Raw genomic sequence first — 26,650 nt, 5'->3', positions numbered from 1 at the left:
GTGGTAGAGAGAATGAGGGAAGGGAGTGCCTGATTGGAGGGAGGAGGTTGTAGGTCATTGGTGATGAAGAGCAGGAACCCTCGTACTGCAATTCCTGGGTTTGGATCCCAATCCCAGCATTCACTGATTTTATGATCCTGGGCCTGTGATTTAACTAACCTCTTTGGTCCTCCTATCCTTATCTGTGAAATTGGGCATCGTAATAGGGCCTCCCTCATGTGGCTGTTAGGATACAGTGGATTAAATGTGCTGTGGCAGCAGGTGATGTCCCAGCTTCGTGACCTCTTGCCTACTTGGGTCCACTTGGGGCTGAAGAAGTGGGTTCCCAGGAGACGGCCAGCTTCCTGCCCTGAGCAGCTGTCCCAAGGGGCCAAACCAGTGACCATATACGTGCATGAGGTGAGCCAGTGGAGCCTTGGGGACATCTGGGAAAATCACAGTACCTGAGGAGGAGCCACTAGCCACACCAGCAAGTTACACCACTCTTTTTTTTTTTTTTTTTTTTTAAGTAATCTCTACACCCAACGTGAGGCTCAAACTTACAACCCCAAGATCAAGAGTCATATGCTCTACTGAGCCAGCCAGGCACTCGATGTTACCATCACTCTGGCTCAGCTCCCTCCCTCAGACAGCACTGGACCATCCTGGGTATGAATGATGTGGGGGAATAACTAGGATTTTCTTGACATCATGAAAGTATTGTGATTCGATACCAAAACAATCCCGATATGGAGATGTTCCATGAATTGCTCACGAGTAAAAGGATATGAGGTCTAGGATTGGCTTCAATGTAATCTAGGGAGAGGGGAGTAGGTGCCTGGGAGAATTAAAGAGGATTAGCTCTGAGTTGATAATGACTGGAGCTTGCGATGAGTCCATGAAGACTTGTAATGCTGTCCCTTCTTCTTTGGTAGTTCAAAAAGTATCCGAATTGAAGCTGGGAAAACAAAACAAACTCAGCCTAACTCAGATCAGAAGTCCTCACTGTGGTCCACAAGGCCTCACCTGATCTGGCCCCATCACCTCTCACCTCACCACCTTCCATGCTCCCCCCTCCCACTCATGCTCCAGCCACACTGGCCTTCCTGCTTGCCTGGCACACTTCTACCTCAGGGCCTTTGCACTTTCTTCCTCTACCTGGAACACTCTTCTGCCAGGTCTGCACTGTCCAGTATCTGAGAGCGACCTGAGATTTGAGTATTTGAAATGTGATTCGGGGCCATCTGGCTAGCTCAGCTAAAAAAGCAGGTGACTCTGGATCTTGGGGTCCTGAGTTCAAGCCCTATGTTGGGTGTAGAGAAAACTTAAGTAAATAATCTTTTAAAAATGTGATTAGGGGAAAAAATGTAACTAGGGACTAAGGAATTGTGAAAAATTTTATAAATGTTTTTTGACTGCCTCTGTTCCCCCTGAGAGCCTCAGTTTCCTGTTAAGTGGGGACACACCATTGGGTGGTCGTGAGCATTACAGAAGAAAGATGTGTTTAGTGCACATCCAGGTGCCTGGCACAAGGTTCCTGCCTCTGTTCTTGAGTCTAGTCCTGTTTCTTTTGTCCTGACTACATAAACTCGGAGGAGAGGATGAGCTTAGACACCTGAGGCTGAGGACTGGACTTCAGGACTGAGCCCTGGCAATTTAGCTTGGTGTCATCAAGACCCCAGGGAAGGGGAATTTTACGGTCCTACACCAGGGAGGGCCAGCCTGGGAGTACTTGTACAGAGTACCTGTATGCATGCCAGACAGGGGTTGTAGCAGGTGTCGGCAGCTAGCCCACATCACCTGCATCCTTCTGGTACATACCTTGAGCTTCCAGGGGCAGGCACCTGCGCCTCTTTGCCTGGGGAGCCTTGACAGGCAGGAGAAGTGGGATGTGCTGGGGAGTTTGCATCTCCAGAACAGTCCCTAACCGATGAGATATGGGAGCTGGTACATAAATGCCACAACTTCTTCACCCTTTGGGTGGAACTACTCTGATTGTGTTCCAGACTCTCCAAGGGGCCCCTAGTGGAAGAGAACCCCAGATGCCCAGCAACCAGCTCATTAACTGCCTTTCCTGGCTCACTCCCCCACTCCCCTATCAATCTGCCTAGGGGGGTCACCCCTCCAATAAACTACTTGTGCTTGAGTCTTTGTCTCAGGGGCTGGGGGATCCCCATTAAGATGGGGTGATTTGTTCTGTGTTGTACACTCAAAGCAAAGGAATCTGCTGAGGGGGCCGTCCAAGACATCAGAGCTGTATCCCAAATTCTGAACTCAAACACAATATCCTCACACATTCTGCTGTGGTCTGAATGTCTGTGTCCCCTCAAGATTCATATGCTGAGATCCTAACCCCCAATGTGATAGTATTAGGAGGTGAAGCCTTCAGGAAGGGATTAGGTCATGATGGTGGAGTCCTCATGGAAGGATCTTTTAGAGCCCTTAGGAAAGAGAGCTCCCTGCCCCTTCTGCCATGTGAGGAGACAGCGAGAAGGTAACCATCTGTAAAGCAAGTAGCAGCCCTCAGCAGATACCCAATCTGCTGGCACCTTGATCTTGGACTTCCCAGCCTCCAGAATGGTGAGGAAACAAGCTCCTATTGTTTATAAGCCATCCAGCCTGTGATTTTGTTACAGCAGACCACGCGGACTAAGACGCATCTTTGACAGTGACTGTTTATTACATGTATCTGGGCTACGTACTCAGATTGGAGGAGGACCATTGACATAGCTGAGCACCAGGTAAGGTGTCCCGGCCAGTCGGGCAGAAGAGCAGCAAGACCCCCCTGATGGTGGCAGGAGCAACGTGGCACCCACCAGGAGAAGGAAGAGGAGGAGGAGGAGGAGGAGGATCAGCGAGTGCCCGGATGCAGGAGGAGGGGCTCTGTGAAGGGAAACCCGGTGTTAAGTGCATGGTGCGCTGCCACCGTAAGCCCTGTACCCCCACACCCCCAGACCCATCTCCCAGGCATCTCACCCAGGGTCTACCTCCAACATCACGCCCTGGAGATTGGGAGATGCTCGCTTCTTGTCCTAAGAGGGGACAGCAGCCAGCAGCAGAATGGATGGAAGTAACACTTAGTCTGGACTCTTTTTCCTACTACAGACCTACAGAGCTGAGCTTTTTTTCCCTCCTGGCACCCCCTGAACCCTCAGGACCCAACCCACATGGGCTTGGAATATCTCCAAGTGGGGTTGTTATCTGTGCCTGCCCTCCATCCAATCTTCCTTTTCCTGATAATGGTGGCTCAATGTACAGGGGATGGAGGGCATCCTGTCTTCCCCTCAGGTCTTCGGACTCTGGAGTAGCTGACCCCACACAACTCCCACTTCCAAGATTGGGCATGTGAGCCGGATCTGGCCAATGAGAGCACTCCATTGGCTTGCCACTGTGATTGCTTCCGGGTACAGGTCATGACCCAACCTGGCCAAGTGGGAGTCAGCCCTGGGACTTTGCCGCCAGTAGGTCAGTGGCACTCTGCTTCTCCTTGGGTGGGTGAACCAGTGGGACGTGAGTGTTTAGCTGGGGCCGCCATAAGCTGAGAAGGCAACCACCTTGGAGAAGAGCCCAAGAGAGGGAAGGACTGAGCCCTAATAGCATCCAGATCTTTTCAGCAGCACGCGGACTTTTCACTTACATGAAAAAATAGCATCCCTTTCTCTTGTGTAATTCAATTTGGGTTAGGTTTCTGTCACTTGCCATCAAGATACCCAACAGATAGCCCTGGCTGAGGACCTGCTCACCTGAGACTTCCGGAGCAGGGAACGTCTTCGTTGACCTGCCAAGTGTTTCCAGTGGCTGAAGCCCGACATGAGCATGTCTTGTGGGGAAACTGAGGTGTGGGGTCCTTGGGAGAACTAGGGACAGACACAAAGTTGCACAAGAGCCAAGATAGGCTTGTCACAGATGAGATTCTGGGGATGAAAAAGATCTCGAGAAGCAAGGAAGAGAGGGGCAGAGCCGAAGAAATCAAGAGAAAAGAGACATTATTTATTTATTTATTCAACAAATATTTAATGAGTATCTATTACATGCCAGGCACTGTTCTAGAATCTGTACACAGGCAAAGTCCTAGCATCCATAGAGCTTATTCCAGCAGAGAGACCACACATGAAGAAATAAATGTACAATGTCAAGATGTGGTACTGCTGTTAGGAAATAAAGAGGTTAAGCACTGATCATGTATGGAAGTCAGGGCAGGCTTCTCTGAAGAGGTGACATTTGGGAGGGGTGCCTAGCTGGCTCTGTTGGTAGAGCACGTGACTTGATCTCAGGGTTGTGAGTTCGAGACCCACGTTGGGCATAAAGCTCAGTTAAAAAAATGTTTTTTTTTTAAATAAAAAAAGGTGACATTTGTGGAGTGACTGGAATGAAATGAGGCGATGACGGGGCATGAGTCTGGGGACTTTTGAGATCGTGAATTTGGGATGTTTGAAGAACGAGGAGACTAACGTGGCTGCAGAGGGGAGAGTGAGGGAGAGCGGAGGAAATGACGAAGTGCAGATAGAGACCACAAGAGGAAACAGAGGTAAAGAGGACAGAGAAATCAAGAGAGGCAGGGGGAGGGAGGGAGGGAGGAGGACAACAGTGAAATAGCAAGAGAGAGACCCTGAGAAAGACTGAGGGAGAGACAGAGCCACAAAGACCCCCTTGAAAGGGAGGTACCCTAATAAGAAACAAAGAGGTGTCCCAAAGGTGCCTGTGGGGGAGGGGTATCCCCCAACTGCTCTCACCTCAAGGCCTTGTCCCCTGCCCTGGGGGCCTCTGTGACCACACAGCTCACAGGGAGCTCCTGGTGTCCAGGCTGTCTTTTGCCACAAGGGCCTGAGGCCTCCAACATCCCCTGCCGGGTCCCACTCCAACTCTGCGGGAGTGGGGTAGCTACTGGGTGTCCAGGGCCCCCAGATCCCACCAGGTCCTGGCCCATCCAAGTCCCCCTCGACTTCCAAGTCCTGATCCAGTGGGCTGGCCTCCTCAAATACCTGGTCAGAAGACAGAGTTATGGGGGCTGTGGAATCGGTACCTGGGGCGGGGACTGCCAGGGCAGGCCATACCAGGCTAGAGCTGACCAGCTGGGCCTGCAGCCACCACAGTCGCCGAAAGATGCTGCCTCGGTGGGCTCTGAGGGCTCTCAGGACCTGCTCCAGGGATGCCAGGGCCTGAGGTTCACTCCGTTGTGCCAGCCCCTCACCAAACGCCAGGAGGGCATCTATGCGTTCAGCTGCCCCACGCAGGTCTGCCTGGAGCGCCTGGGGACACAAGGTTAGACACCACCCCTCACCCGTATCCCCACACACCAGGAGCACGCGAGATCTGGGACCTGGAATTACGTCCCTTCTCACCTTTCCTACCTGGGCATCTGGAATGTGGAATAAACCCATTTCCCACCCCAGGAAGTTTGCACCCATTCCTGAGGCCCTGCCCACCCTCCCACATCTTGGCCTCCCACTGCCCACCTGCAGCTGGCCCATCCTACTCTGGGCTGATGCCCAGGGCCCCAGGCCTCGCTCCAGGTCCCGCAGCCGGAGGCCCAGCCCCAACAGGCATAGGGCTAGGCTGTCCTGCTCAGCCTCCAATACCTCCTGGCCAGAGCTGAGGTGCTGGGGAATACAGGAGACTGGGTTAGGGTCAGGGGCTAACCAAGACCTTGCCCCTACTCCCAATGCCACCCCTCTGCTGTCCTTCCACCCAGTGTCCATCTCTGGGTCTGCACCAGAGCAGCTCCCTTCCCTGGTGGAACCAGGCCTGAAGACCTCTAAGTTCAAAGCCTCCAGGTTTCCAAGGCTCCTAAAATTGTGGACACTTGGGGTCTGGGGACCTGGACAGGGAGGGGTGATAGTGCTGGATATCTCCACAAGGAATGGGACTGCTCCTGGGTCAATGATAAAACAATTCTCTCCAAGTTGGTAAAATCATGAAAATCATTTTCTAGAGCATCTCTACCCCCCTCACAGATGCCCAATGCTTTTCCAGAATCATCTCATCCCCAGATTCTGGGGGAGAGGAAGTGGGGGGCTGGCATAAGGGGCCTGGATCACCTCAGCTTACCTCACAGTGTTTGGCCGCTGCTGCGTCCTCACTGGAAGTGGGTGCTGGCAATCTGAGGGGACCAGCAGCAGGCTCAGTGCCCCCCAACCCACCCTGGAGGTGTTGGGGAGGGTCCAAGGAGTCTTGCCCCAGTTTCTGGGCCTGGTCTGGTCTGGGAGGTATGAAGCATTGACAGGCCTCTGGGTGAGTCTAGGTGCCCGTTATCCACCCTACCCTACCCCTGACCGCAGTTCCCTCTGCCACATCCCTAGGTGATCATAGCCACAGTACCTCGTAGCCTCAAAATGCCTCTGCTTTTCTGCCCCCACCCTTTTGGGACCCCAGTTGCGAAAGCCCCAGCCCCTACCTGAGTCTCTCCTCAGAAGCGGGGCAGAGGGTGAATCCACCAATGTCCGGCTCCCTGGGGGCTCCAGGGGGGTGGTTGAGGGGCTCTGAGGGGGGTCTAGGCCCCAGAGGTGGAGGCAGGGCCATAGCTGGGAGCCTGGGGATAGAGTCAGTGAGGATCCCCAGTGAGAGCCCTTTTCCTGGCCAGGGGTATCCCCCCCACACCCCCAGACCTCCTCAGTAGGACTTACCAGGCCTGAGACAGCCAGAGGCCCAGGGGCAGGCTCACCTCCACCTCCTAACCAGCAGAACCTGGACCAGCTGGTAATCTGAGGCCTAGCTCAGGTGACAGCAGCACCGTTTAACTCCTTCCTCCCCAGCCGCCAGTTAGCTGAACCTCCCAGACTCACCCCATTCAACGCACCTAAGGAGTTTCCAGATAGAACCCTGACCCCTCCAGAGCCCTGGATTCTGCCCCACTTAGGGACCATATATCTGACCCCAGAACCCACACCATCCAAGGTCCCTTACACAGTGCCCCTCAGGAACCCACGCATCTGACCCCCCGCCCCAATCCAAAGCCAGAGAGATTTTTGTTGGTTTATTTGAAATGGGACCTCTTCCTATAGTTCCCACAAAGTTACTGGGGGGGAGGGAGGGGTCGGGGGAGGGGAGGGAGCCGCCTCTGCCCCAGGGTTCCAAGGTCAAAGGGTGGACGGTGTCAGGCCCAGGCGGAGAGCCCGGGAATGCAAGCGGACGCGCCAGTCACTTGCTCAGTAGGAGGCCGGTGCGCAGCACGCGGGGCACGCGGCGGATGGTCAGCGAGACGCGCGTGCCACGAACCAGGCTGGCTCCGGGCTGCGCGGACGGGCAGGCGGCAGCGTTGGGCGGCAGGGAGGCGGCGTCCAGCGCGTCTACGCGGGCAGCTGCGATGCCGTGGAGGAGGCGCGTATAGGCGGTGCCACGGAGCACCAGCAGGCTGCGCGGTTCCAGCAGCAGCGAGGTGGCTGGCCGGGGCGGGGACCGGGGCTGCGGGGCGGGCTGAAGGTCAGCGCGTCCCCGGAAGTCAGGGGGCTAGCAAGGTTAGCGAACTTGAAAGGTTGGGCGGGGGGCGGTCAGTGAGTTCCCAGGGACCAAGGCTCAGGGGCGATCAGTGGGTTCCCAGGGAGAAGCTCTGGAGTGGAAATCCTATGAGACTCGGTTAGTGGGCTCGAGTGAGGGGCAAGGACCAGCAAGCAGTCCCTGGGGGTCGGGGGCGGGGGGGGGGAGGGGCGGTGCGGAAGTTGGCTGCAGCTTGGACCCAGGGATCAGCAGGCCTAGGACTCTGGATGGAACTGGACAAAGGGCTTGGCTGAAGGCAGGACGGTGGGGTTTGGGATGGGGTAACAGTGAGGCGGGGAGGAGCCAAGGTGTGGTCTGGGCCTGTCTGCGGACATCAGGATGTTTGAGGACACCCACGCAATAGAAGGGGGTGTCAGCCTACCCAGGAGCACCTAGGGATACAAAGGAATAGCTGGGCTTGGGGTGCCCAGGGGAGTTTATGTGAACCCTAAGGTATGGGAAATGCATTACTCAGAGAAAGGTCAGGGAAGCTGCTGTCACCCGCAGCCCTCACAGAAGGGGGTCAGTATATCTGGGGGCCTTGAGCAGCGAGTCATGGGTTGAAGCCCCGGGGGAATCTGAAGGTGTCTCAGGAGGCAGATCTACACTATTGGAGTGGCAGAGAGGTCTGTGTTGGGGTATCTGAGGGTATTAGTGTGTGCTGGAGTACTCGGGAGTCCTGCATAGGGTATATGGACCCTGGGCTATTGGGAGCACTCTGAATGTATGGGGCCAGGGAAACTGTAGGGCATTGGGGCATCCATTTAGCAGGTAAGGGTACTGGGTTGTCTTCGGGTATCATTTCTAGGGCACCCTGCAAATGGATGGGACCAGAGTCTGGGAGGATGAGGGTGCATTCCATGAAAGGATGGAGGAAGGTGTCTGGGAGACTATCAGGGGTACCCTGCAGGCAGGAGAGAGTGGGGCCTACTGGAGGATGTGGGATGTCAGAATGCCCATGGGTGGGTGGGGCAGTGTCTCAGGGCCCACCTGCTCTGCAAGGTCATCGTCCTTTGGCTGCCGCGGCTCGTAGAGGTCCAGCATGGTGTGGGAGCCCAGGCTGATGGTGCTGACGGTCGGGTAGTAGAGTGGCCCGTCCTCGTGGGGCTAGGGAGTGGGCACCAGGGCTGGACAGGGCAGGAGTCCACACCCCCCACCCTCTGGGGCTCAAGGAGGGTGCCCCTGCTTGGAATGGGGGTGCTGAATGCCTGGTTGGGGTATGTGGCTTCTTAATGAGTAGAGGTGGGTCACCATGACACCCTGCCCCATGGAGGTCTGGGGGTCGGGGTGAAGGCGTGTGGTTACCATGATGCCCTCCCCAGGCAGATACTGGTTCACAAGGACGTGGTTGGCTGGGAGACCCCCAAAAAGGCTGAGGTCAGATACTTTGTCCACGTAGCGCTGGAGCCACAGAGGCAGCCGCTCAGGAACCATCCCCCGGGGATGGGGGAGCCCACCTGGGAGAGGGCAATGGGGTCCTGAGGACACCCAACCGAGGAGCCCTGGCACTTGGAGTCCCCATTAGGAATATCCCAGGGGTTGGGAGCACTCTGACCCGGGGGAACCTCTGACTCTAGAGATCACTACCCACTGCTTCCTTCAAACCCCTGGACACTTGGAGATACCCCCAACTCATCAGGAAATCCCTAGTCTATCAGAATCTCTGCTTGCCCCTCAGAATCCTCCTGGCCCTTGGAACCCCCTGAACCCTCAAGGATCCACCCAGTGTCACCAACCTGAGTCACTTGCCCGAGTCTACATCCCCAAATTGCCCATGCCCCTGGGCAGGGACACTTACCCCAGTTCTGTAACTTCCTCCCAGAGAGTTGGGTCCACTTTGGCTTTGGGGCATTGAAGACCTAGGAGGTGGGGAGGGGTCAGTCCTTTTTCAGGACCACTCTGATTCTCCCACCAAGAACAACATAGGGCCCTCTACCGGGGCTGGGGGAGGGGGTACATCTCAAAAGTCTGTGGGATTCTTTTCTGAGACAGTGTTCCCAGGATTGTGTTGTTTGCTCTCGATCCTGTGTCTACTAGGATCAAGAAAAAGAAACCAGAGCTACACAATCGTGGTCTGAATCTACTCAGAGCTCTGGGCTGGATGGGGCTCTTTTAACCCAGCAAATAGTGTGCACGCCGTTAATTTCCTGAATCCCAGGCTATCTCAGCACAGCCTGACTTCTGGAACCTCTTTGTTCCTATCCCCTGGGGGAGGAAATGTGCTAGGCTGGGCTATCTCAGTGTAGCAAAGAGAGTACTTCGAAAATTCTCCACTGCCAAGATCCCAAGGGTCTAGAATGGGCAATCTCCAAGATAATGTACTCGATAACCTTGTCATTCCTTTCACAGTTATGGCGCTGGAATGGGCTACCACAGCACAAGAGTCTGTGTTCTCTGGGGTGCCTGGCTGGCTCAGTCGGTTAAGCATCTGACTCCTGATTTGGGCTCAGATCACGATCTCAGGTTCCTGAGTCAGGTTCCACGCTCAGCAGGCAGTTTGCTTGAGATTCTCTCCCTCTCTCCTTCCTGCCCTGCATGTGCGTGCACACACTCACTCTCTCTCAAATAAATAAATAATTTTTTTAAGTGTCTGTTCTTGTAGCTAACTTATTCCTGGGACTCACACTAGACAAGACTACTTGGGATAACACAAGGAAGACCTGTGCTCTCAGGCTTTGAGGCTGCAAAAGCTCTGAGCTTTGTAAATTCTTTTTTCCCCAAACCTTAAACACAGATGCAGAATACTGGGCCATCTCAGCACAGGTGATCTGTGCTTGGTGACCTTGTTCCCAAGACTCTGGGTCTACACTGAGCTATCTCAGCGGAGTGAAGAGTTTACTCTGTAACATTCTGATGCCTGGGTTTTGTCAGCACAGAAATCTGAAACTGCAAATTCTTAATTCCCCCAACCTCAAATGGCCCAAACTGGGCAATCACAGCCTATGTTTATAATTGCCTTTTCTCCATGATAGCAGGATTGGACTATCTCAGCAAAAAGGGCCGGAGGTTTTTAACCTCCTTGTTTCTAGCATAAGGAATCTGTTTCTAGCCATTTCCTCTGTTTTGGAGGCTGGACTGGGCTATCCCAGCACAGGGAGTCTGAGCTGCATAACTACCTTGCTAAGAATCAGTTTGGTTTCCCCTAAGTCTTCTGGGAAAGGTTCTTTCTGACAGGCCCCAGCAGGTCCTGCAAGAGGAATACGGAAGCGGAGGGATGAGTGCTGGGTGGCACCCTCCTTCCTGCCAGATCATCACTGTAGCCTTAGGGGCTCTCACACAGAACCTGGAGATTGGGGAGGGACCAGGGAGGGAGGGAAAAACAAACCAGAAGCGTGTTGTGATTACCTGTCGAAGCAAATACTCTTCCTCTTCCTTGGAGATGAAGTCAGGGACATAGTAGATTACAGGTGGTGCCTAGGATAGAGAGCCTCCTGAAGGTGCGGCCCTGAGACCCACACAGGAGCCCTAGTATCACTGAGCAGTCAGTCCTTCCCTCTGAAGAGTGGGTCCAGACATTCCCAGACAGGCCAGAGCCTGACTTCAAAGAACTAATGCCCATTTTGGGGGGTGGGAAGTGGGGGTGAGGGTAGAGATATATCCTGAGGGTAAGAATCAATCTGGAGGGAGGAAGCAGTCCCAGCCCACAAACCCAGGACTCAGCCTACCTCTCCCCACTCTTATCTTCCACCCGTTAGTCCCCACCTTCACCCTCTGCAACCCCAGTCCTAACAACCTGCTCCACCCTGAATGGTTCCAGGACTGGGACCCTGGCGTCCTCATCCTCCATCGACACCAACTCCATGCACCCAGTCCTGTGGGGGAGGGGAGGACACTCTGAAGTCACCAAGCCTCCCACCCTCAGGCTATGATCCCATTTTCTGCTTTACCAAAGGTGTGGGGCCTCCCCTCAGCCCTGCTGGGAAACTCACTTGGTTTCTAAAACCCGAATTCTCAGCATCTCAAAAGCCACCCGGACACAGTGAGCGCTCAGAAGGCTGCCCCGCTGCCCCAAACTCCATCCAACAACGGCCTCTCAAACTACACACATTTTTGCCTTCTTAAGCTTCTCACAGAGAACATCCTCTGACCTCACTGGTAGCCATTCTCAAGAGCTCCACGACTTCCAGGGCCGCACCCCTAAAATCCCTTCAAACAGTTTGAGACCCCATCCTAACAACTTCAGACTTGAAACCATGAGTCTGGCTCTCTAACAATATTCAAAATCACCATACACCCTCCTCCCACCTCAAACCCTTTCAGGTGCCCCACTCTCAACACCCACGTGCCCTCCGTCTCCTAAGAAAGGTCCACCCTCAGTCTCCTCGGATCTCCCCATTCTGGACCCCTTCACACTTCTCCTCCCGAGCGCCCCTTCCCTGCAGCAACCTTGGGCCTTTAGTCCGGAGCCTAACTCCAACCTTCTTCCCTACCCAAACCCCTTAGACTCCCCACCCCGAGTCTTCCAGAATTCCATACTCTGAGCTTCCCGGGACTCCCATCTGAGCTTCCCCAGGCCCCCGTTCTCAGTCCTCTCACACCCCCATCTCCGTCCCAAGCCACCCCCAAAACTGACCGTCCACCAGTGTCCCCTCCAATACCCGAACTAAACACCCCCATTCCCTTCCCAGCCACTTCCGCCCCACGTTCCTGACGCAGGTTTCCTCAGACCAACAGGAACTCTCAAATGTCTTAAGGGTCCGCCTCCCACCCAATCGGCGCTCTCACCCAACTTGCCCCGCCCCTCCTCAGTGATAGGCTGCACCTCCTAGCCTCTGAACCACTGGGGATCCTTCGGAAACGGGTCTTCTGGCACCGACCAATCAGGCTCCAGGAGCCTACCAGTTCTCACCGCGGAGTGGCCACAGACGTGAGGGGTAGCTGCGGAAGGGGCAAGATGGTGAGGAAAGCCGCCCGGAGGAGGCAGGACTGTTAGAACGACTTCCCTCAGGCTAAATCATTCCGTTCCCATTCCGCAGGGAGGCTAGATTGAAGGAAGGACTTCCTCTCTCTCGTCCTCTCCCAGCAAGGGTCCAAGGGCAGGCCTACAACTCCCCAAATACTGACCTGACGCAGACAAGCCATAGAAACATTTTTATTGAAGGGGATAGGGGTCATGCTGAGTTCGGGGACATGCAGTGAAGGGGCAGTCGTGAGCTGTCCTTGGTGGTCAGGGCCCCAGGTCCACCCTAGACCCCCTGGGCCTTTAGGTTCTCCCTCAGGCTGTTGGTCTGACCCGGGTGCTTGAGGTCCTTTGGGGCCAGTGACTCAGATTCGGTGTTTTGGACCTGTGACCAGAACGTAGATTGAAATAGGGGTTCCAGGATTTGCGATCCCCTCAAGGCCTTGGGGCCCTTCATATACTAGAGATGGAGGCTTTAGGATTTGGGGTTCCCTGGGGGTGGGGCTCTTTACATTTGGGTGTCTTGAGATCCATCGATTCAGGGCATTGAAGTGCTCCGGTTTCCAGGGATGAGAATTCCTGTTTGGGGTCTCCTGGTGCCTATGAGCAGGGCTTGAGGTGCTCTGGGAGCCCGGGATGCATATCCTGACTGCAGTCTCCTCCATCCCAGGCACAAGGACCTCCATGGTTGGGGTTTCCTGGGGGCTTGGGATTGAATTTTAAAATTTGGGATTCCCTGGGGATTTGGGGATTCCATGATTTGGGAGTTAGGGCCTTGAGGTCCTTTAGGAGCTATAGGACTTGGGGGCACAGGGGAATTTGGGACATGTACTCTGGGGTCTGGGATCCCCAGAGTCCCAGAATGGGGCCTCCAAATTTTGGGGTCCCCCAAAGGGGGAAGTCATTACTTAAAAAATAGAGAATTTTCTGGGAGCCTGGCCAGCACAGGGGCTGTGGGCCGTGTGGGGTGGGCTTCATACAAGGCACTGGGGGCTTCTTCAGGGCGCAGAGGGTAGGAAGACTTAGGGGTCCTGTAATTAGCACTTCCAGGACTGTTTTGGTGTCTGTAAATTGGGGGTGAGAGTGGGCTGGTTAATGTGGGTCTCTTCTTGAGGGGTAAGAGTGGGGATTTGTTAATGTAGGGTGTCTGATTGCAGTGTAAGTTTTGGGGGTGACCATGGTGGTCACAACATCTTGAGGGGACTGATGTTAAATGTAGTTGTTACTCTGTTGCTCTGGAGATAATGACCTGTGTTTATTTCAAGGGGACTTGATGGAGGGGGGTGTCTTTGTTAATGGGGGAGGGTTCTGATCCAGTGATGAATGACTCAGGAATGTTCTGCTCTGGAGCCATTATGTAGAAGTCACCATCCTTTGAGGTGATGTGGAAACATGTTATTGGGGGGTCTGCTCTGAGGGGTTGGGGACAGGGACTAGCCTGAAGGTGCTACACTCAGGGAATCTCTTTCTGGGTACCATGGGGTCTGTATTTGGGGATTATGAGGGAATCTGTTAATAATGGGGCCTCAGTGATCGAGGGCTGGCTAATGGGGTCTCTATTCTGGATGTGTTACTGGGAATCTCTATCTCAGGGTGACTCAGGGGCTCCTTGTGTCAGGAGATGCTAGAGGGGACTCTTTGACTCTCTGTCAGGTATCCAGGCCTCTATGACTGCATCTCCGCCCTCAGCATCCAGGGAAACCAGCAGCAGAAGAGCAACCTGGAATGGAGAATCACGTCCATCCGTCATACCTTGATGCAGAATACAGAAACATCTGGATTCATCACCACCCTCCTCCCCCGACTCCTACTCTTCCCCAAGTGACTAGGGTTTGGCCTTTCTGGATTCTGTCTCTACCTGTCTGGCAATGCCTTCTCAGGCTCTTGTGAAGTGGAAGGTGTTCTGCCTCCTCTACCCGCCCTTTAAGAGTGGAAGCCACCAGAATTCAGTGTGGGATCTCACCCCCTAAAAAACATTTCTGGGGGGGCGCCTGGGTGGCTCAGTGGGTTAAAGCCACTGCCTTCAGCTCGGGTCATGATCCCGGGGTCCTGGGATCGAGCCCCGCATCGGGCTCTCTGCTCGGCGGGGAGCCTGCTTCCTCCTCTCCCTCTGCCTGCTTCTCTGCCTACTTGTGATCTCTGTCTGTCAAATAAATAAATAAAATCTTTAAAAAAAAAAAATTTCTGGGTCAGCTGACTAGTCAAAAGTTTTGCTAACCTCTATTTCCAGCCCCAACCAGAAGCCCAGATCCCTGTGTCCAATGGCCATTTGTACAACCTCTCCCTGAACATCCCCCTGGAGGTGGGCCAAGGGTGGGCTACCCACCTGGAGATGGAGTTCTCTGATGCGATGTCCTTTGGGGTTCGGACTGTGGTGAAAGTGCGCTTGGGTTGTGTCACTGAAGGGAAGGGCAAGGTTTCAGGTAAGAGAATGATAGACCCTCAATACCCAAACAGACTCCTTGTCAATGATACTTCCATGTCCCCAATACCCACCTGAACCCCACATTCCAGTACCCATCCGGATCTCTTGTTAGTAACCTTCCTTATATCCCCCATACCTACACATGCCCCAGTGCCTGCCCAGAGCCTTGTTGTTAACATTCCCAATACCCTACCCCATAGCACCTATCCTCTTTGGGATCCTGTCTCATCATTTTCCTGGGCCCTGTATCCCCTGTTAAGTCCTGGAAATCTGTCACCAGCATATACCTGAGAACCCAAGACCCTTCCTCCCATCCCCAAACCCTCATCCCTCCTCTACCTCCTATATCCCAATCCCAACTCACTTGTCACTTGATGCACTTTTTTGGCTCCGATACTGTCCCCAGGGGGGTCAGTGGATCCACCAATCCTGGGAAGACATAAGAAGAGTGGGAGGAGTCAGAATCACAAGAAGCCAGGAAAGAAGCTGAACCCACAGGGTTCAGGAAGAGCTAGGGTATGGAGGGGAGTATCCACACTGCCCTGCTGGTCTGAGAGGAAAAGATGCCTGAGAAGCCTAGGGAATCAGGGTTCTGGGAGGTGCCCTGGGTTGGGGTTGGTGTTTGGGCTCACCTCTGAATTCGGGATGCTGGCGCAAAGACTCCATGCCGTGGGGGACAGGTGAAGTACCGGACACCGAAGACAGAACCATCATGCTTGCCAGTGGGCTGGTCTAGCTCAATGCCATACCAGTAACCTGCAGCAGTGGGGTGTCAGGATGCCTCAAGGTCTTACCTGCCCAACCCCCCACCCCAGATCACTGTCCTCACCGGGGGCAAAGTCTGTCTTCCCATAGAAGCGCACGGTCCCTTGCTTCTGGCCCGCGACAAGGACTTGGTCTCCAACCTCAGCCTTGGCTCCTTCCCGCTGTTGCAGGCTGCCCAGAGACGGGGATGACGGGGGCTTCTTCTTGCCTGGGGTAAAGGGTACAGTGGGAAGGAGTGGGGCCCCCAGATGCCTGCCCTGGGGACCCTATGCCACCCAGAAAGACCCAAGGTAGAAACTCTGTCCTGGCTCCAGTCAGGAACTCTAGAGCCTTCCCCAGAAACAGAGGAGGGTTTGGGACTTGAAAGGAAATCTCAACTGCCAGAAAATTGGGCTGGGGGTGGGGACATGGGGGTTAGGCCTGAAGGGAAACGGAGTCAAGAACCTGGAGAACCCCAAAATCCTTTCTCAAAACTGAGATTATCTGGACCCAAAGGAAAAACTGAGTCACAGAATTCAGAAGCCCAGAAGTTATCCTTTTAAAATGAAGGGAGGAGTTGGGTATGAAGATAAAGTCATTAAAGCCAGGAACCCCATAGATTCTTCCCTAAAACTGGGGAGAAAACCCTTGCCCTGAAGAGAAACTAAGTAACAGAAGGCAGAAAACCCACAGATCTTTTGAAGAACTGGGTGGGGGGCCAGTACTATGTCAAAGGAGAAACAGAGTCATAAAAGTGAATTCCTCTAACACAGGAGTTTGGGCCTGAGGAGAAACTGAGTCACCGAAGCCAGGCTACCCATAGAATATCCTCAAATTGGCTCTCCTCACCCAGAAGGCTCCCCCTCTGACCTTTGTGTTCCCTGCGGCCTTTGCCAGTGACACGGGAAAAGTCCATCCGAGGAGTCCGAGGTGTGGAGGTGACCGATGAAGGGGTTGCGTCCACTACCTTGGAGATCTTGGACACAGAGGCAAAGAGACCTGCAGGGGGGACAGAGCCTGTGTTGGGAGTGGTCCAAGCCTCTGCCCTCTGCCCGGCCATCATCGCCCCACCCCCATCACCAGTCAGCAGCATCAGAACTACTGAGTGGACCCCACTGCCACCCCTTTTGAGCCCCAGGTGGGACTGACCCTGCTTCGGAGGGCAGATGAAGTAACGGACACCCCCAACACTGCCATCATTCTTGCCCTCGGGTTCATCCAGCTCCACGCCCACCCACTGGCCACTGGCGAACTCCGTGGTCCCGCAGAACCGAAGTGTGCCCGTCTGAGGAAACAAGGGAGGATAAGGTTTTGGGGGGGGGGGGTCCTTGAGAAGCCATGATAGATCAAGGGCACACAGGCAGCATGGAGAGTATATGAGGGAACCCTGAGCTCCAATCTGGACACCCCCATTTCCTGGCTGTATGACTGAACAGCACTGAGCCTCTGTGTCCTCATCTATGATATGGGAACAGAAATCACACCCACCTTATAGCATGGTTATAGAACTGCCCTGTTCAGTGCAGTCAACAGCCATAAGCCACAGAACAATTTAAATGAACTGAAATTAAATTTAAATTTAATTGCCCTGGTTACACTCACCACATTTCAAGTGTTCAGTTGCCACAAAATAGCTTATGGCTATTTTACTGGGCAATACAGACACAGAATATTTCCATCCTCACAGATGGAAAGGTCGATTAGACAGAGCTGGCACAGCCTCAGAACAGGGCCTGGTGCTGAGGGATCAGTGAGTGTTGACTATTTTCCTGCAACTTTGGTCAAATGACCTCCGAGGCCTCAGATTCCCCTGTAAAATGGAGATAGCAAAGCACTTCATAGGCTGGCTGGCTAGTTGAAACACTTGCAATATATGCAAATTCATTTAGTTGCCGTGAGCCTTCCGTGGATATGACTATATCACTGTATGAGGCTGCTTCATTCTCTAAGCCCCAGTTCCTTGTCTATAAAATGGGTGAATGGATAGTGCCTACTCTGGAGAATTAGTATGGGGATCAGAAGACTGCCTGGCATACAGAGAACGCTTGGGATGCACCAAACCCTATTCTAAGGGCTTTCCGGATTTTAATTAATTTAAGTCTCATACAACCACCTGAGGTGGATACTCTTATTAGCTCCATTTTAGAGATGAAGAAACTGATACCTGGAGCTGGAAAGCAGCAAAACTGAGATCTGCCTGAGTGCGTAACCACTGTGCTATGCTGTTTCTCTAAGAGGCAGACTATTATTATTGTTCTTATCTTCAAACAAAAAGCTTCACCTCTCTGAGCCTCTAACAGTCTTCTGGGTTGTAAAATGGGGAGAGTCAAACCATTTTGCTTTCAGAATTGTCACGTGGATTTGCTTAGCTCAGGTACAGAAGGTGTTACCGATGGGGTGGCTGCGTGCAAAACCCATGATAGGGAAACACAATGTGACTTTCAAAATTCCTCACTGTACAGGGACGCCTGGGTGGCTCAGTTGATTAAGCGGCTGCCTTCGGCTCAGGTCATGATCCCAGCGCCCTGGGATCGAGTCCCACATCGGGCTCCTTGCTCAGTGGGGAGCCTGCTTCTCCCTCTGCCTCTGCCTGCCATTCTGTCTGCCTGTGCTCGCTCTCTCTCCCTCCCTCTCTCTGACAAATAAATAAAATCTTTTAAAAAAATTCCTCACTGTACAAGCAACGAAATTCAAATTCCTTCCAGTGGCCTGCAGGTCTGGTATGATCCAGCCCCTGCTGGCCTTTCCACGTCTCCCTCCAGTCCTGCTACCCCTTCCCTCTTCTTGGCCTCTGGACCTGCTGATTCCTCTGCCTCAGGCATCAGCTCCTCACAGAAGCCTTTGGAGCATCCCAGCTAAAACTGACTGTATATGCCCACAGCCAGGGGCGATTTAGTAAATCCAAACTTTTTTTTTTAACCTAAAAAAAATTTTTTTTAAAGTAATCTCAACGTCCAACTCATTGGATTGGTCTTATGACCTTGAGATCAAGAGTCACATGCTTTACTGACTGAGCCAGCCAGGCATCCCTAAATCCAAACATTTAATGGTTTTCAAAACCCTTGATGCTACCAGAAACTGTCTTAAACTATGGGTTTCCTTGATTGGACATTTCTCCTTCATTAGAAAAAAATTTCCGTAAGAGTGGGTCTGGGCTCATATAACCCTTAATTCCCAAGGACAGTCTAGGTCCAGCATGGAGACACCAGCAAAAGAAATCAAAGCTGGAGAAATAATGATTCTCTCTGCCCTCTGGGCATTTGTACCTGCTTTCCCCTAAGTGGGAACCCCCCCTTTTCCTTTTCTTCTTCTGGCTCATCCCTCTTTATCATCAAGGGGGTGCATCCGTCCCATCACACCCCTGATTATTCTGACCTGTCCTTTTTTTTCCCTAAGTACTGACCACTCTGGGAGCAGAGGTGGGCCCTGCCTAGGGCCTACAAGGCCCAGGAGAACTCACAGGTGCAGAGCTGCACTGATCACTCTGCTTCCTCTTGACACCCACAATTGTTCTGGGCTGACACTGTCGGGTGATAGATCTGTCTTCCCTCCCTGCGCTGAGAGCTCAGTCCAGGGTGGGGCAAAAGGAAGCACTCACAGAACAACTGTGGAAATGACTGGGAGGGTGGATGTCCAAAGAGAGGGACTACACTCTGTCCAAGGACCCAGCTCTGAGGCATGAGGGCCGCCCTCTCCCCACCTTTCCCCAGTCTCTGACCTTCTGGCCATCCAGCAGCACGCGGTCTCCCAGGCGCAGACCCAGTGCACTGAGCATGAGATTGCCCGGGACGTTGTCATAGTTGGGTAGCGTGACCTTGGGGAGGGCACAAGAGAGCGGCACAGCCTCCTCCAGCAGTGTTCGCAGCTCCTTGGCCACCAGTGCTGCCTCTGCCTTGTCCAGGGACATGTCCATGGGGTCTGGGACCACCTCTGCTGGCACCTGTCCCTTTCGGTTCTGGAGGCCAGTGGGAAGAAAGGAAGTGAGGAGTCAGGGGCACAGGCTGTAACTCCACTGAGCCCATGCTCCCAGAGACCCCTAGTCTAGGTAAAGCCAAGGTAGAGCTAGGTCATACCCTAGGCCACCATGGGAATACAAAGGGGTGAGGTACTGAAGTACAGACCATGTCCTGGGGAAAGTCCACCCCGAACTTCAGGCTGGGGATTCCAAGTAACTGAGAATGGAACTAGGGGTAAAGCCAAGGGAATGAAGGTCACACTTCAGTCTCTGGGGCATGATCTTAGGGAAGCCATGCCCCGGGAGAGCCCAAGCCTGGAATGGGACCATGTGATGGTAAATACCAGCTACCACTTCATTTCTTGAATGTACAAATGATTTTTCTAAGAAGCTTCCAGAAGTGCAAGGGGTCCTGGTCCCTTCCCCCTCTGCTGGCCGGGCAAGGGTGGGGAAGGAAGAAGGAAGCTACTGGGGGCTGGGCCAGGGGTGCAGTACCCGCAGCGCTGGGTTGGCACCATGCTCCAGCAAACATTTGGCCGCACCCAGGCACAGGTTGGAGGCAGCGATGTGCAGGGCTGAGCCATGGTTGAAGTCACTGCACGTGGAGTTCACCACTGGGTTGTGGGCGAGAGGAGGGTTCCAGGTGAGTGGTCTCGACACCCTGCCCTGTCCTCCAATACCATCTTACAGTCTCCCCATGCCCATCTCTTAAGCCACAGGCCTCAATGCAGCTTCGCATGCAAACCACCCCCCCACACCCCTTACCCCCCACCCCTGTCCTCTTTAGGCCCCGCCCCCCCAACCAGGTCCCCCTCTGCCGTGGCCATGGGTCACGGATGTCTGGGCCCCATCTCCCGCATCTCTTGCCTCCAACCTACCACTATCTCCACAGATCCCGGGTCCCTCGCCCCTCAGCTGCCCCCTCCCCCAAACACATCTGGGGCACCCTCCCTCGGCTTCCAGCCTCCTTCTTAGGTCAGGGTTCCATCTCATTCCAGCCTGGTCCCTCCTGCTCACCTCTTGGCCTTGCGCCCTTCAGCAGCACGCGCACCAGGTCGGGAACATCGAAGTAGGCAGCGTAGTGAAGCGCGTTCATGTTGGTCCAGCGGCTGCGCAGTGTTACATCGGCGCCCAATGCCAGCAGTTGCTGCGAAAGGCGCACAGCCGCAGCGGGGTCCCCTGTGCAACAGCCCAGGTCAACTTGCATACCCTCCTCCAAAGCCTGGGTCCAAGGCACTGGGAAGGCCCTGGTCCTCAGGGACTGTGCTTTAGCATGTTGGGCTGTGGATTCAGGGTGGGGGTCTGAGGGGCACGATTCCGAGTGGTTCTGAAGGTATCTGGTCTGGAGGCCTACGTGTTGGGGCTCAAGCTTTGGGGGTTTGGACCTTACCAACTCCGTGAGCCCCAGCTTTGCACGCATAGTGGAGCAGTGTCATGTCGGTCAGCCCATCACGATCATTCACGTGGCAGCCTCGACGCAGAATCTGGGAGAACCACGGGAACAGGGAGGTTTACCCAAACATGTGAGGGACCCTGTCCTCTCCCTCCCTGGCTTCCCAAGTATCTTACCTCATTGCCGATGACATCGATCTTGTGTTGGACTTGGGGTACCCACTGGCGCACAATGGCGAACAGTTCAGGGATGGTGGTCTGGGGGTCAAAGAGAATCTCCTGGCATGCCGGGTCATTGGGATCGAAGAATGTGAAGGCTAGGGCAGTAAGAGGTTCAAAGTCACCCCAGGCAAGCTGACTCCCTCTTTCCATCCTGAGGCAGGACAGCTCTAGGCTTTTGCCTTTAAGATCTTCTAATGCATGGTCTCAAACCATATTGCGCACGGGCCACAGACATTTTCTGTGTGGCCAGCGTGCGGCTTCAAGATCAGAAAATTTCACACAGAACTCTGGACACCCCTGTGTGTCTTGCCAAGTTGGAAAAATCTAGTAATTCTACAGAGCAGCAAACCCCACTCCTTGAAACTGAGAGTGTGGAAAGAGTGCGGTACCTTGAGTCTGCATGTGTCCCCCCAGGGTTGGGGGGTGGTTAGGGGATTGGGCGGGGGTTGCTACTCCTCTAGCACACTGCTGCCCTGGCAAAGAATGGGCACAGTTTGGCTAAATCTCAAAACAAAATTTAAAAATCCCAGAAAACCAGGTTTTTAAGAAAAATCTCAATTTTTCAAATACTGTGCTGTACACATTAAAATGTACCCATGGGCAGGAGGTAGCTGCGGCCAGCCAGGGTGAGGGGCTAGAGGAACTCGCATCTCCCCCCAGGCTCTAATGGCCAATCGTTGATGGCTAATGTTGATAATGCTCCCTGTAGCATTATCAACACTTAGCACAGGGCCTGAAGCACGACAGGAGCCCTCCCCGTACTGAATGAATGAGGAAATGAACACCCAGATGTCACACAGCCCAGGAAAGCGCCACAGACACAGCGTCTCCAGGAATCAGCCTGTGTGGGTTCCTTTTAAAACCCCAGTCACGTCACAGCCCTCCTTGGCTCAGAACCTGGCCCAGGCTCCCCCTGACACTCGAATTACTGACCACCGTCCTCCCCGCAGCCCACAAGTCCTGCACAAACTGGCCTCTTCTGTTCTTTGCCCTCTCTCCCTCAATCATCCTACCCAGCCACACTGGCTCCTTCTGTCCTCCCAACACGCCTGGCACATTCCTGTCTCAGTGGCTTGGCACCTGCTGTTTTGCTTGCCTGGGACAGTGTCTCCACACCCCCACCCCCACCCCGAAGCCTTCTCAGGGCTTGGCAGGCTTTACCCAAACGTCACTTCTTCAGGGAGGCCTCCCCAGAACACCCCGTGGAAATCAGCACCTGTGCCCTTCTCCATCCTGGGCCCTTTTTTTCCTTCTTTAATCACAGCCTATCCCACTAATTAACAGTAACTTGTTTACTCCTTCTTCCTTCCCTTTCTCCCTCTTTCTTTTCCTTTGTTTTTCTTCTTCCCTCATTTTTCCTCTTTTCCTCTCTCACGTGTCTCCCTCACTAGGATGTAAGCCCTACGTTTCAGTGCTGTCTGTTCGCTCCCTTCTCCCTAAGGCCCAGAACCGCAGCTGGCATGCAGTGGGTGCTCAAGCAATGTCCTGCTAAATTAACTGCATACAATTTCATTCACAAATACACAAGTTCTTCACCAAATCCACCTTGGCCCCCACCCTTTCTCCTAGACCCCATTTCCAGATGCCTTCATGTTCTATGACCAAAACCCTCCTTGTTCTACGAGCAAGAGTCTGAGGGAGGCGGGGTGGGGCACAGGGAGCAGCCTACACCCTCTGACCTCCCACCAGGCCACGGGCCCCAGCCATGTCTAGCTACATTTCCAAATGAGGTTTTCCATTTTCCTGGCGTGGATTCCTTGCACCGGACACCCAGATAATGTTCTCATTTTTCTATCAGACTGAGCTCAACTTGGAGCCTCTCTGACCTGCTTCTAGCAGGTGACACGGTCACAGATGCCATCCCTAGTGACCCCTACTCTTTGAACCTGGTGTCTAGTTTCTGAACTTACAGCTGCTGGGAATTCCCAGCCAGCATCTTCTAAAAGCCCCCTCCATCTTCTGTATTCAGTAGCCACAAGGAACTTTTAAAAATATAAATCAGATCCACCACTCCCGCTGCTTTTAAATATCTCTCCAAGTGCCCTCCCTTAATTACACTCATTCAAAGTCCTCACAGTAGCCCCTAAGGACCTCCCAGATGTAATCATTACCAACCGCTCACCTTGACTCCCAGCATGACTCCCATCACTCCCTAACTACAGCTTCAGGACCGTCTTCTGTTCCTGCCCAGGGATTTTGCACTAGCTCCTCGCAACCGGAAACTATTTTTCTCCAGCTCTTCTATGGCTGATTCCTCCTCATGCTCTGGGCTTTAGTCTAAATCCCACCTCAATCAGAAAGACCCACTCTGACCACTCCATCTCAAGGTGTTGCCCCCAGGCCCCCCTATTATATGTCCCTCCTTTATTTCTTCCATAGCATTCACTCCATCTGACTTGCCTGATTTAACTATTACTTGCTCCCTCCTGAGAACAGGGATCATGCCTGGATCACTCACCATGAAATCTCTATCACCAGAATAAAGCTTGTCACAGACTAGTAGCAATGGCTAATATGCTTGGTGAATGATTAGACACCTTCAGCTTCTCCAAAAGAGGCCACCCCTTCTGCTCCACAACTTCCGAACTCAGAGCCTTTACTCCTGTAGTAATCTCTCTGGGTACTCCCTTCCCCTGGCCCTTTCTCTTGTTAAACCCCACTCATCCTTGGGTCTTCCTCAAATGCTACCTCCTCATGGAAACCATGTCTTTAAAAGCTCCTGCAGCATCCAGTTCTTGGCAAACACAATTCTCCTCATGTCTTGTAATTATACATTTATATTATATTACGTTGTTATCAGTGTAGGTTGTCACTGAGGCCTGTAAGTTCTCTCAGGGCGAAGACTGGGTCTGTGTGGCTCCATGCTTTGCCCCAAGCTCCTAGCATAGAGCCAGGTACATGACAGGCTTTCAGTAAATGTTTGTTGAATGACTAAATGATTGAATGATGTGTCATGAATCAAAGATTAGGATTATTCCAATTCCATTCTTCAATGGGTGAATGAATTAATTAATGAAGGGGGGAGTCCAAGGGCCAAGACTCCCCTGGACCACTTTCAAATCCCCCAGAATTACCAGCAGAGCTCAGCCCAACCTCCCTGGCCACCCATGGCTCCAGACCAAATTGCAGGGTGGGGAAGGTGGTTACCGTAGTCCTTGGGGAGGGGGGCAGGTGCCGAGGGGTGCACAACAGGCTTCTGCCGGCGCTCCTGGGTGGGGCTGGGGGCCTCGGGGACCAGCTCATCCTCCTCCTCTTCTTCTTCCTCCCCCCGGAGTGGAGGGGCCATCGGAGCGGGATCTGTCTTAGTCATGGTCTTCAGTGGCCCTCCGGGGGGCGGGTGTAGAGTTGGGGGCGGCTTTCAGGCAAATCCTGGAGACAGCGGTCAGTTATAGAGAGCGCCCCACAGGGTCCAGCGTGTGAGCCCCCAGAAGCTCCCAGAAGCTCCAAGGCCCTCAGTGGCTCCCACGCCCCCAGCTCTGGATTTTGGGCAATCATAGCGACGACCATTACCCCTCAGAGGACCCTGGTATACGGGCCCAGCGCCTAGCACTTCCCCCAGGTCCAGCCCCCCATTCTTCTCCTCCCACGTCAGGCCCCTCGGTCTAGGCCGCCCCCTCCCCTGGTTTGTTTATCTCGGGATGCAGGATGCTTCGCCCCTCCCCTTCTCCGCGGGCCTCCCCTATACCCATCTTACCTCGGGCGGATGGGGCTGGAGACCAAAGCTGAGACTGGGGAGACTGGAGTAATGGGGTGTCAGTGTCGGGGGAAGTGATGGGGGAGGAGAGGGAGACAGAAGGGGACGAGGCCCAGACGCCGAGAGGGGATGGGGGTGGAGAGGGAGGGGCGCCGATGGCGCATGCGCAATGCTACCCCCCCCAGGCGCGGGGGCGGAGATACTGGGAGGCTCCTCGCTTTGAAGAAAAGACTTAAGGCAGCGTTGAGAAAGGGATAGGCGCGGAGGATGGAGAAAGAAGAGACGGCCACGAAAAAAGATGTGAGACATAAAAACAGAGAGATGAAGCAGAGACAAGGGCAAAAGGAGAGGGATGGGAAAGCGAGCACAGTTCTTTTTTGGGCATATGCCTGGGATATAGCCTTTCCGCAGGCCCGCAAACCAGGCCAGTTAGGGCAGAGGTCTTAGTGTGGTGGTGATTATGAGTATTTTCTCTCTCTGAGGTCTCAGACCTAACTCCTTCTCTATGTTTGCCGCAAATAAAGGATGTCTGAGAGGGATGATTTTGTAGACTCCTTTCATCCTCTTTGGTCATCAGTCATGTCGTTATCATCACAGAGTGCTCAAGAGTACTTACCAGGCTCTGAGAGGCTAAGCCACTTGTCCAAGGGCACACAGCAAATAGGTGATGGAGCTGACTTGAAACCAGACAGCCTGGCTGGAGAGTCTGGACTTTTAATCACCATGCTATACTGTTATAGCAGTGTGTAGGGTACAAAGCTGCCAATGAACCCCTTCAGCCCTCTCCAAACCTGTATGTCCCCCAAGAAGACCAAGAGCCAGACCAGGGTCCAGGCTTTACTGGTTCCATCAACCCGGTTTGGCTGTCACGCCTGCATAGCTGTGGGCTGCAATGCCCACAACCCCAGCCCAGAGATGACTGGGTGCCTTTGCCTTCCACCCTTCATCCTTCTAATGGTCAGGGCCGGCAATTCCATTTCCAAAATATTCCCAGAATTTAACCCCTCACCTCCTTTTCCCACCCATGCCCTCATCCTGGTCCTTCCTTCATCCTCTGCCCTGGATCCACTGCAATACACTGGCTTCCTTGCTCCTCCTCAGTGCAGGACCTTTGCACTGGCTCTTCCTTCTGCCCAGAACGCTCCTCCCCCAGATACTCCGTTCCCCCTCTCCCCTTGTTTAGGATTTTACTTACTGGTGCCTTTTCAGGGAGGCCTTCTCTGCGTTATCTAAAATGGCATCCCTACACACACGCGCGCACACACACACACACACACACCCCTTTCCCTGCTTGTTTTTATTTTTATTTTTTTTAAGATTTTATTTATTTATTTGACAGAGAGATCACAAGTAGGCAGAGAGGCAGGCAGAAAGAGAGAGAATCAGGCTCCCCACAGAGCAAAGATCTCGACATGGGGCTCGATCCCAGGACACTGAGATCATGACCCGAGCCGAAGGCAGAAGCTTAATCCACTGAGCCACCCAGGCACCCCTTGTTTTTGTTTTTAAAGATTATTTATTTATTTGACAGAAAGAGACAGAACACAAGCAGGGGGAGTGGGAGAGGGAGAAGCAAGCTTCCTGCTAAGCAGGGAGCCTGATGTGGGACTTGATCCCAGGACCCTGGGATCATGACCTGAGCTGAACGCAGACACTTTATGACTGAGCACCCAGGGGCCCCACCCTGCTTCAGTTTTTGCCACAGCAACACTGCCTTCCTCCAGCTGACACCCTGGATGTTGGGCATTTCCAGGGGCTGTTCTCACTGGAGCATCCAGCCCGTATGCCTTCCATGCCAGGCACTCTCATCCAAGTGTCTGTTCAAACACTGTGTCCTTAGAGAGCCCTCTTCATCCATCCATCTGC

General features: G+C 53.6%; 3 protein-coding genes and 1 long non-coding RNA gene across 14 annotated transcripts; 1 reads left to right on the top strand and 3 right to left on the bottom strand.

The window, feature by feature from the left end:
* Positions 1–2,551: 2,551 nt before the first annotated feature.
* Positions 2,552–6,833, bottom strand: SYNE4 (spectrin repeat containing nuclear envelope family member 4). Of its 6 annotated transcripts, XM_032323683.1 has the most exons (9): positions 6,603–6,833; positions 6,374–6,507; positions 6,028–6,178; positions 5,436–5,579; positions 5,034–5,228; positions 4,713–4,961; positions 3,723–3,836; positions 2,956–3,011; positions 2,559–2,862 (listed from the first exon to the last, which is right to left on the bottom strand). In XM_032323683.1, the coding sequence occupies exons 2-9, from the start codon at positions 6,496–6,498 to the stop codon at positions 2,682–2,684; spliced, it is 1,215 nt and encodes a 404-aa protein (XP_032179574.1). In that variant the 5' UTR covers positions 6,499–6,507; positions 6,603–6,833; the 3' UTR covers positions 2,559–2,681. The 6 variants fall into 6 exon arrangements, with proteins under 6 accessions (XP_032179572.1, XP_032179571.1, XP_032179569.1 ...); XM_032323680.1 differs by having other exon boundaries at positions 2,553–2,862; positions 5,049–5,579; XM_032323679.1 differs by having other exon boundaries at positions 2,555–2,862; positions 5,034–5,579.
* A 104-nt stretch (positions 6,834–6,937) lies between these two features.
* ALKBH6 (alkB homolog 6) lies at positions 6,938–12,125 on the bottom strand. 6 transcript variants are annotated; one of them, XM_032323757.1, is made up of 7 exons: positions 12,051–12,125; positions 11,186–11,264; positions 10,798–10,866; positions 9,251–9,311; positions 8,758–8,909; positions 8,443–8,559; positions 6,938–7,380 (listed from the first exon to the last, which is right to left on the bottom strand). In XM_032323757.1, the coding sequence occupies exons 2-7, from the start codon at positions 11,252–11,254 to the stop codon at positions 7,117–7,119; spliced, it is 732 nt and encodes a 243-aa protein (XP_032179648.1). In that variant the 5' UTR covers positions 11,255–11,264; positions 12,051–12,125; the 3' UTR covers positions 6,938–7,116. The 6 variants fall into 6 exon arrangements, with proteins under 6 accessions (XP_032179648.1, XP_032179645.1, XP_032179647.1 ...); XM_032323754.1 differs by having other exon boundaries at positions 12,026–12,119; XM_032323756.1 differs by lacking the exon at positions 12,051–12,125 and adding an exon at positions 11,929–12,019.
* A 385-nt stretch (positions 12,126–12,510) lies between these two features.
* LOC116579012 lies at positions 12,511–14,243 on the top strand. Its single transcript, XR_004281103.1, has 2 exons — positions 12,511–12,970; positions 13,133–14,243. It is a non-coding gene; the product is annotated as an uncharacterized LOC116579012 (long non-coding RNA).
* On the bottom strand, positions 13,579–26,050 carry CLIP3 (CAP-Gly domain containing linker protein 3). Its single transcript, XM_032323663.1, has 14 exons — positions 24,785–26,050; positions 24,238–24,459; positions 21,046–21,185; positions 20,867–20,960; positions 20,494–20,655; positions 19,972–20,090; positions 19,240–19,476; positions 16,671–16,806; positions 16,392–16,520; positions 15,607–15,750; positions 15,410–15,533; positions 15,142–15,206; positions 14,679–14,751; positions 13,579–14,072 (listed from the first exon to the last, which is right to left on the bottom strand). Exons 2-14 carry the CDS (start codon positions 24,398–24,400, stop codon positions 14,018–14,020), a joined length of 1,641 nt encoding a protein of 546 aa, XP_032179554.1. The 5' UTR covers positions 24,401–24,459; positions 24,785–26,050; the 3' UTR covers positions 13,579–14,017.
* Positions 26,051–26,650: the final 600 nt, after the last annotated feature.

Source organism: Mustela erminea, chromosome 19 (genome assembly GCF_009829155.1).
Source record: "Mustela erminea isolate mMusErm1 chromosome 19, mMusErm1.Pri, whole genome shotgun sequence".
In the NCBI taxonomy this organism is placed as follows: Eukaryota; Metazoa; Chordata; class Mammalia; order Carnivora; family Mustelidae; genus Mustela; species Mustela erminea.
This window is presented reverse-complemented; position numbering and strand designations above follow the sequence as displayed.

Excerpts from the sequence above, each read along its gene's own strand:
- SYNE4 (XM_032323678.1), bottom strand. The coding sequence starts at position 6,498 with ATGGCCCTGCCTCCACCTCTGGGGCCTAGACCCCCCTCAGAGCCCCTC. Across the intron at positions 5,580-6,027 it reads CAGCGGCCAAACACTGTGAG|CACCTCAGCTCTGGCCAGGA; the intron begins GTAAGCTGAGGT and ends TGTATTCCCCAG. Across the intron at positions 3,837-4,712 it reads GCAGGGGACAAGGCCTTGAG|TTCTCCCAAGGACCCCACAC; the intron begins GTGAGAGCAGTT and ends GTCTGTCCCTAG.
- ALKBH6 (XM_032323754.1), bottom strand. The coding sequence starts at position 12,069 with ATGGGGGTGTTTAGTTCGGGTATTGGAGGGGACACTGGTGGACG. Across the intron at positions 8,910-9,250 it reads GAGGAAGTTACAGAACTGGG|GTGGGCTCCCCCATCCCCGG; the intron begins GTAAGTGTCCCT and ends GCCCTCTCCCAG. Across the intron at positions 8,560-8,757 it reads TGCCTGGGGAGGGCATCATG|CCCCACGAGGACGGGCCACT; the intron begins GTAACCACACGC and ends CCCACTCCCTAG.
- CLIP3 (XM_032323663.1), bottom strand. The coding sequence starts at position 24,400 with ATGACTAAGACAGATCCCGCTCCGATGGCCCCTCCACTCCGGGGGGAG. Across the intron at positions 16,807-19,239 it reads TGCTGCTGGATGGCCAGAAG|ACGGGCACACTTCGGTTCTG; the intron begins GTCAGAGACTGG and ends TTGTTTCCTCAG. Across the intron at positions 15,207-15,409 it reads CCAGCATCCCGAATTCAGAG|GATTGGTGGATCCACTGACC; the intron begins GTGAGCCCAAAC and ends ATGTCTTCCCAG.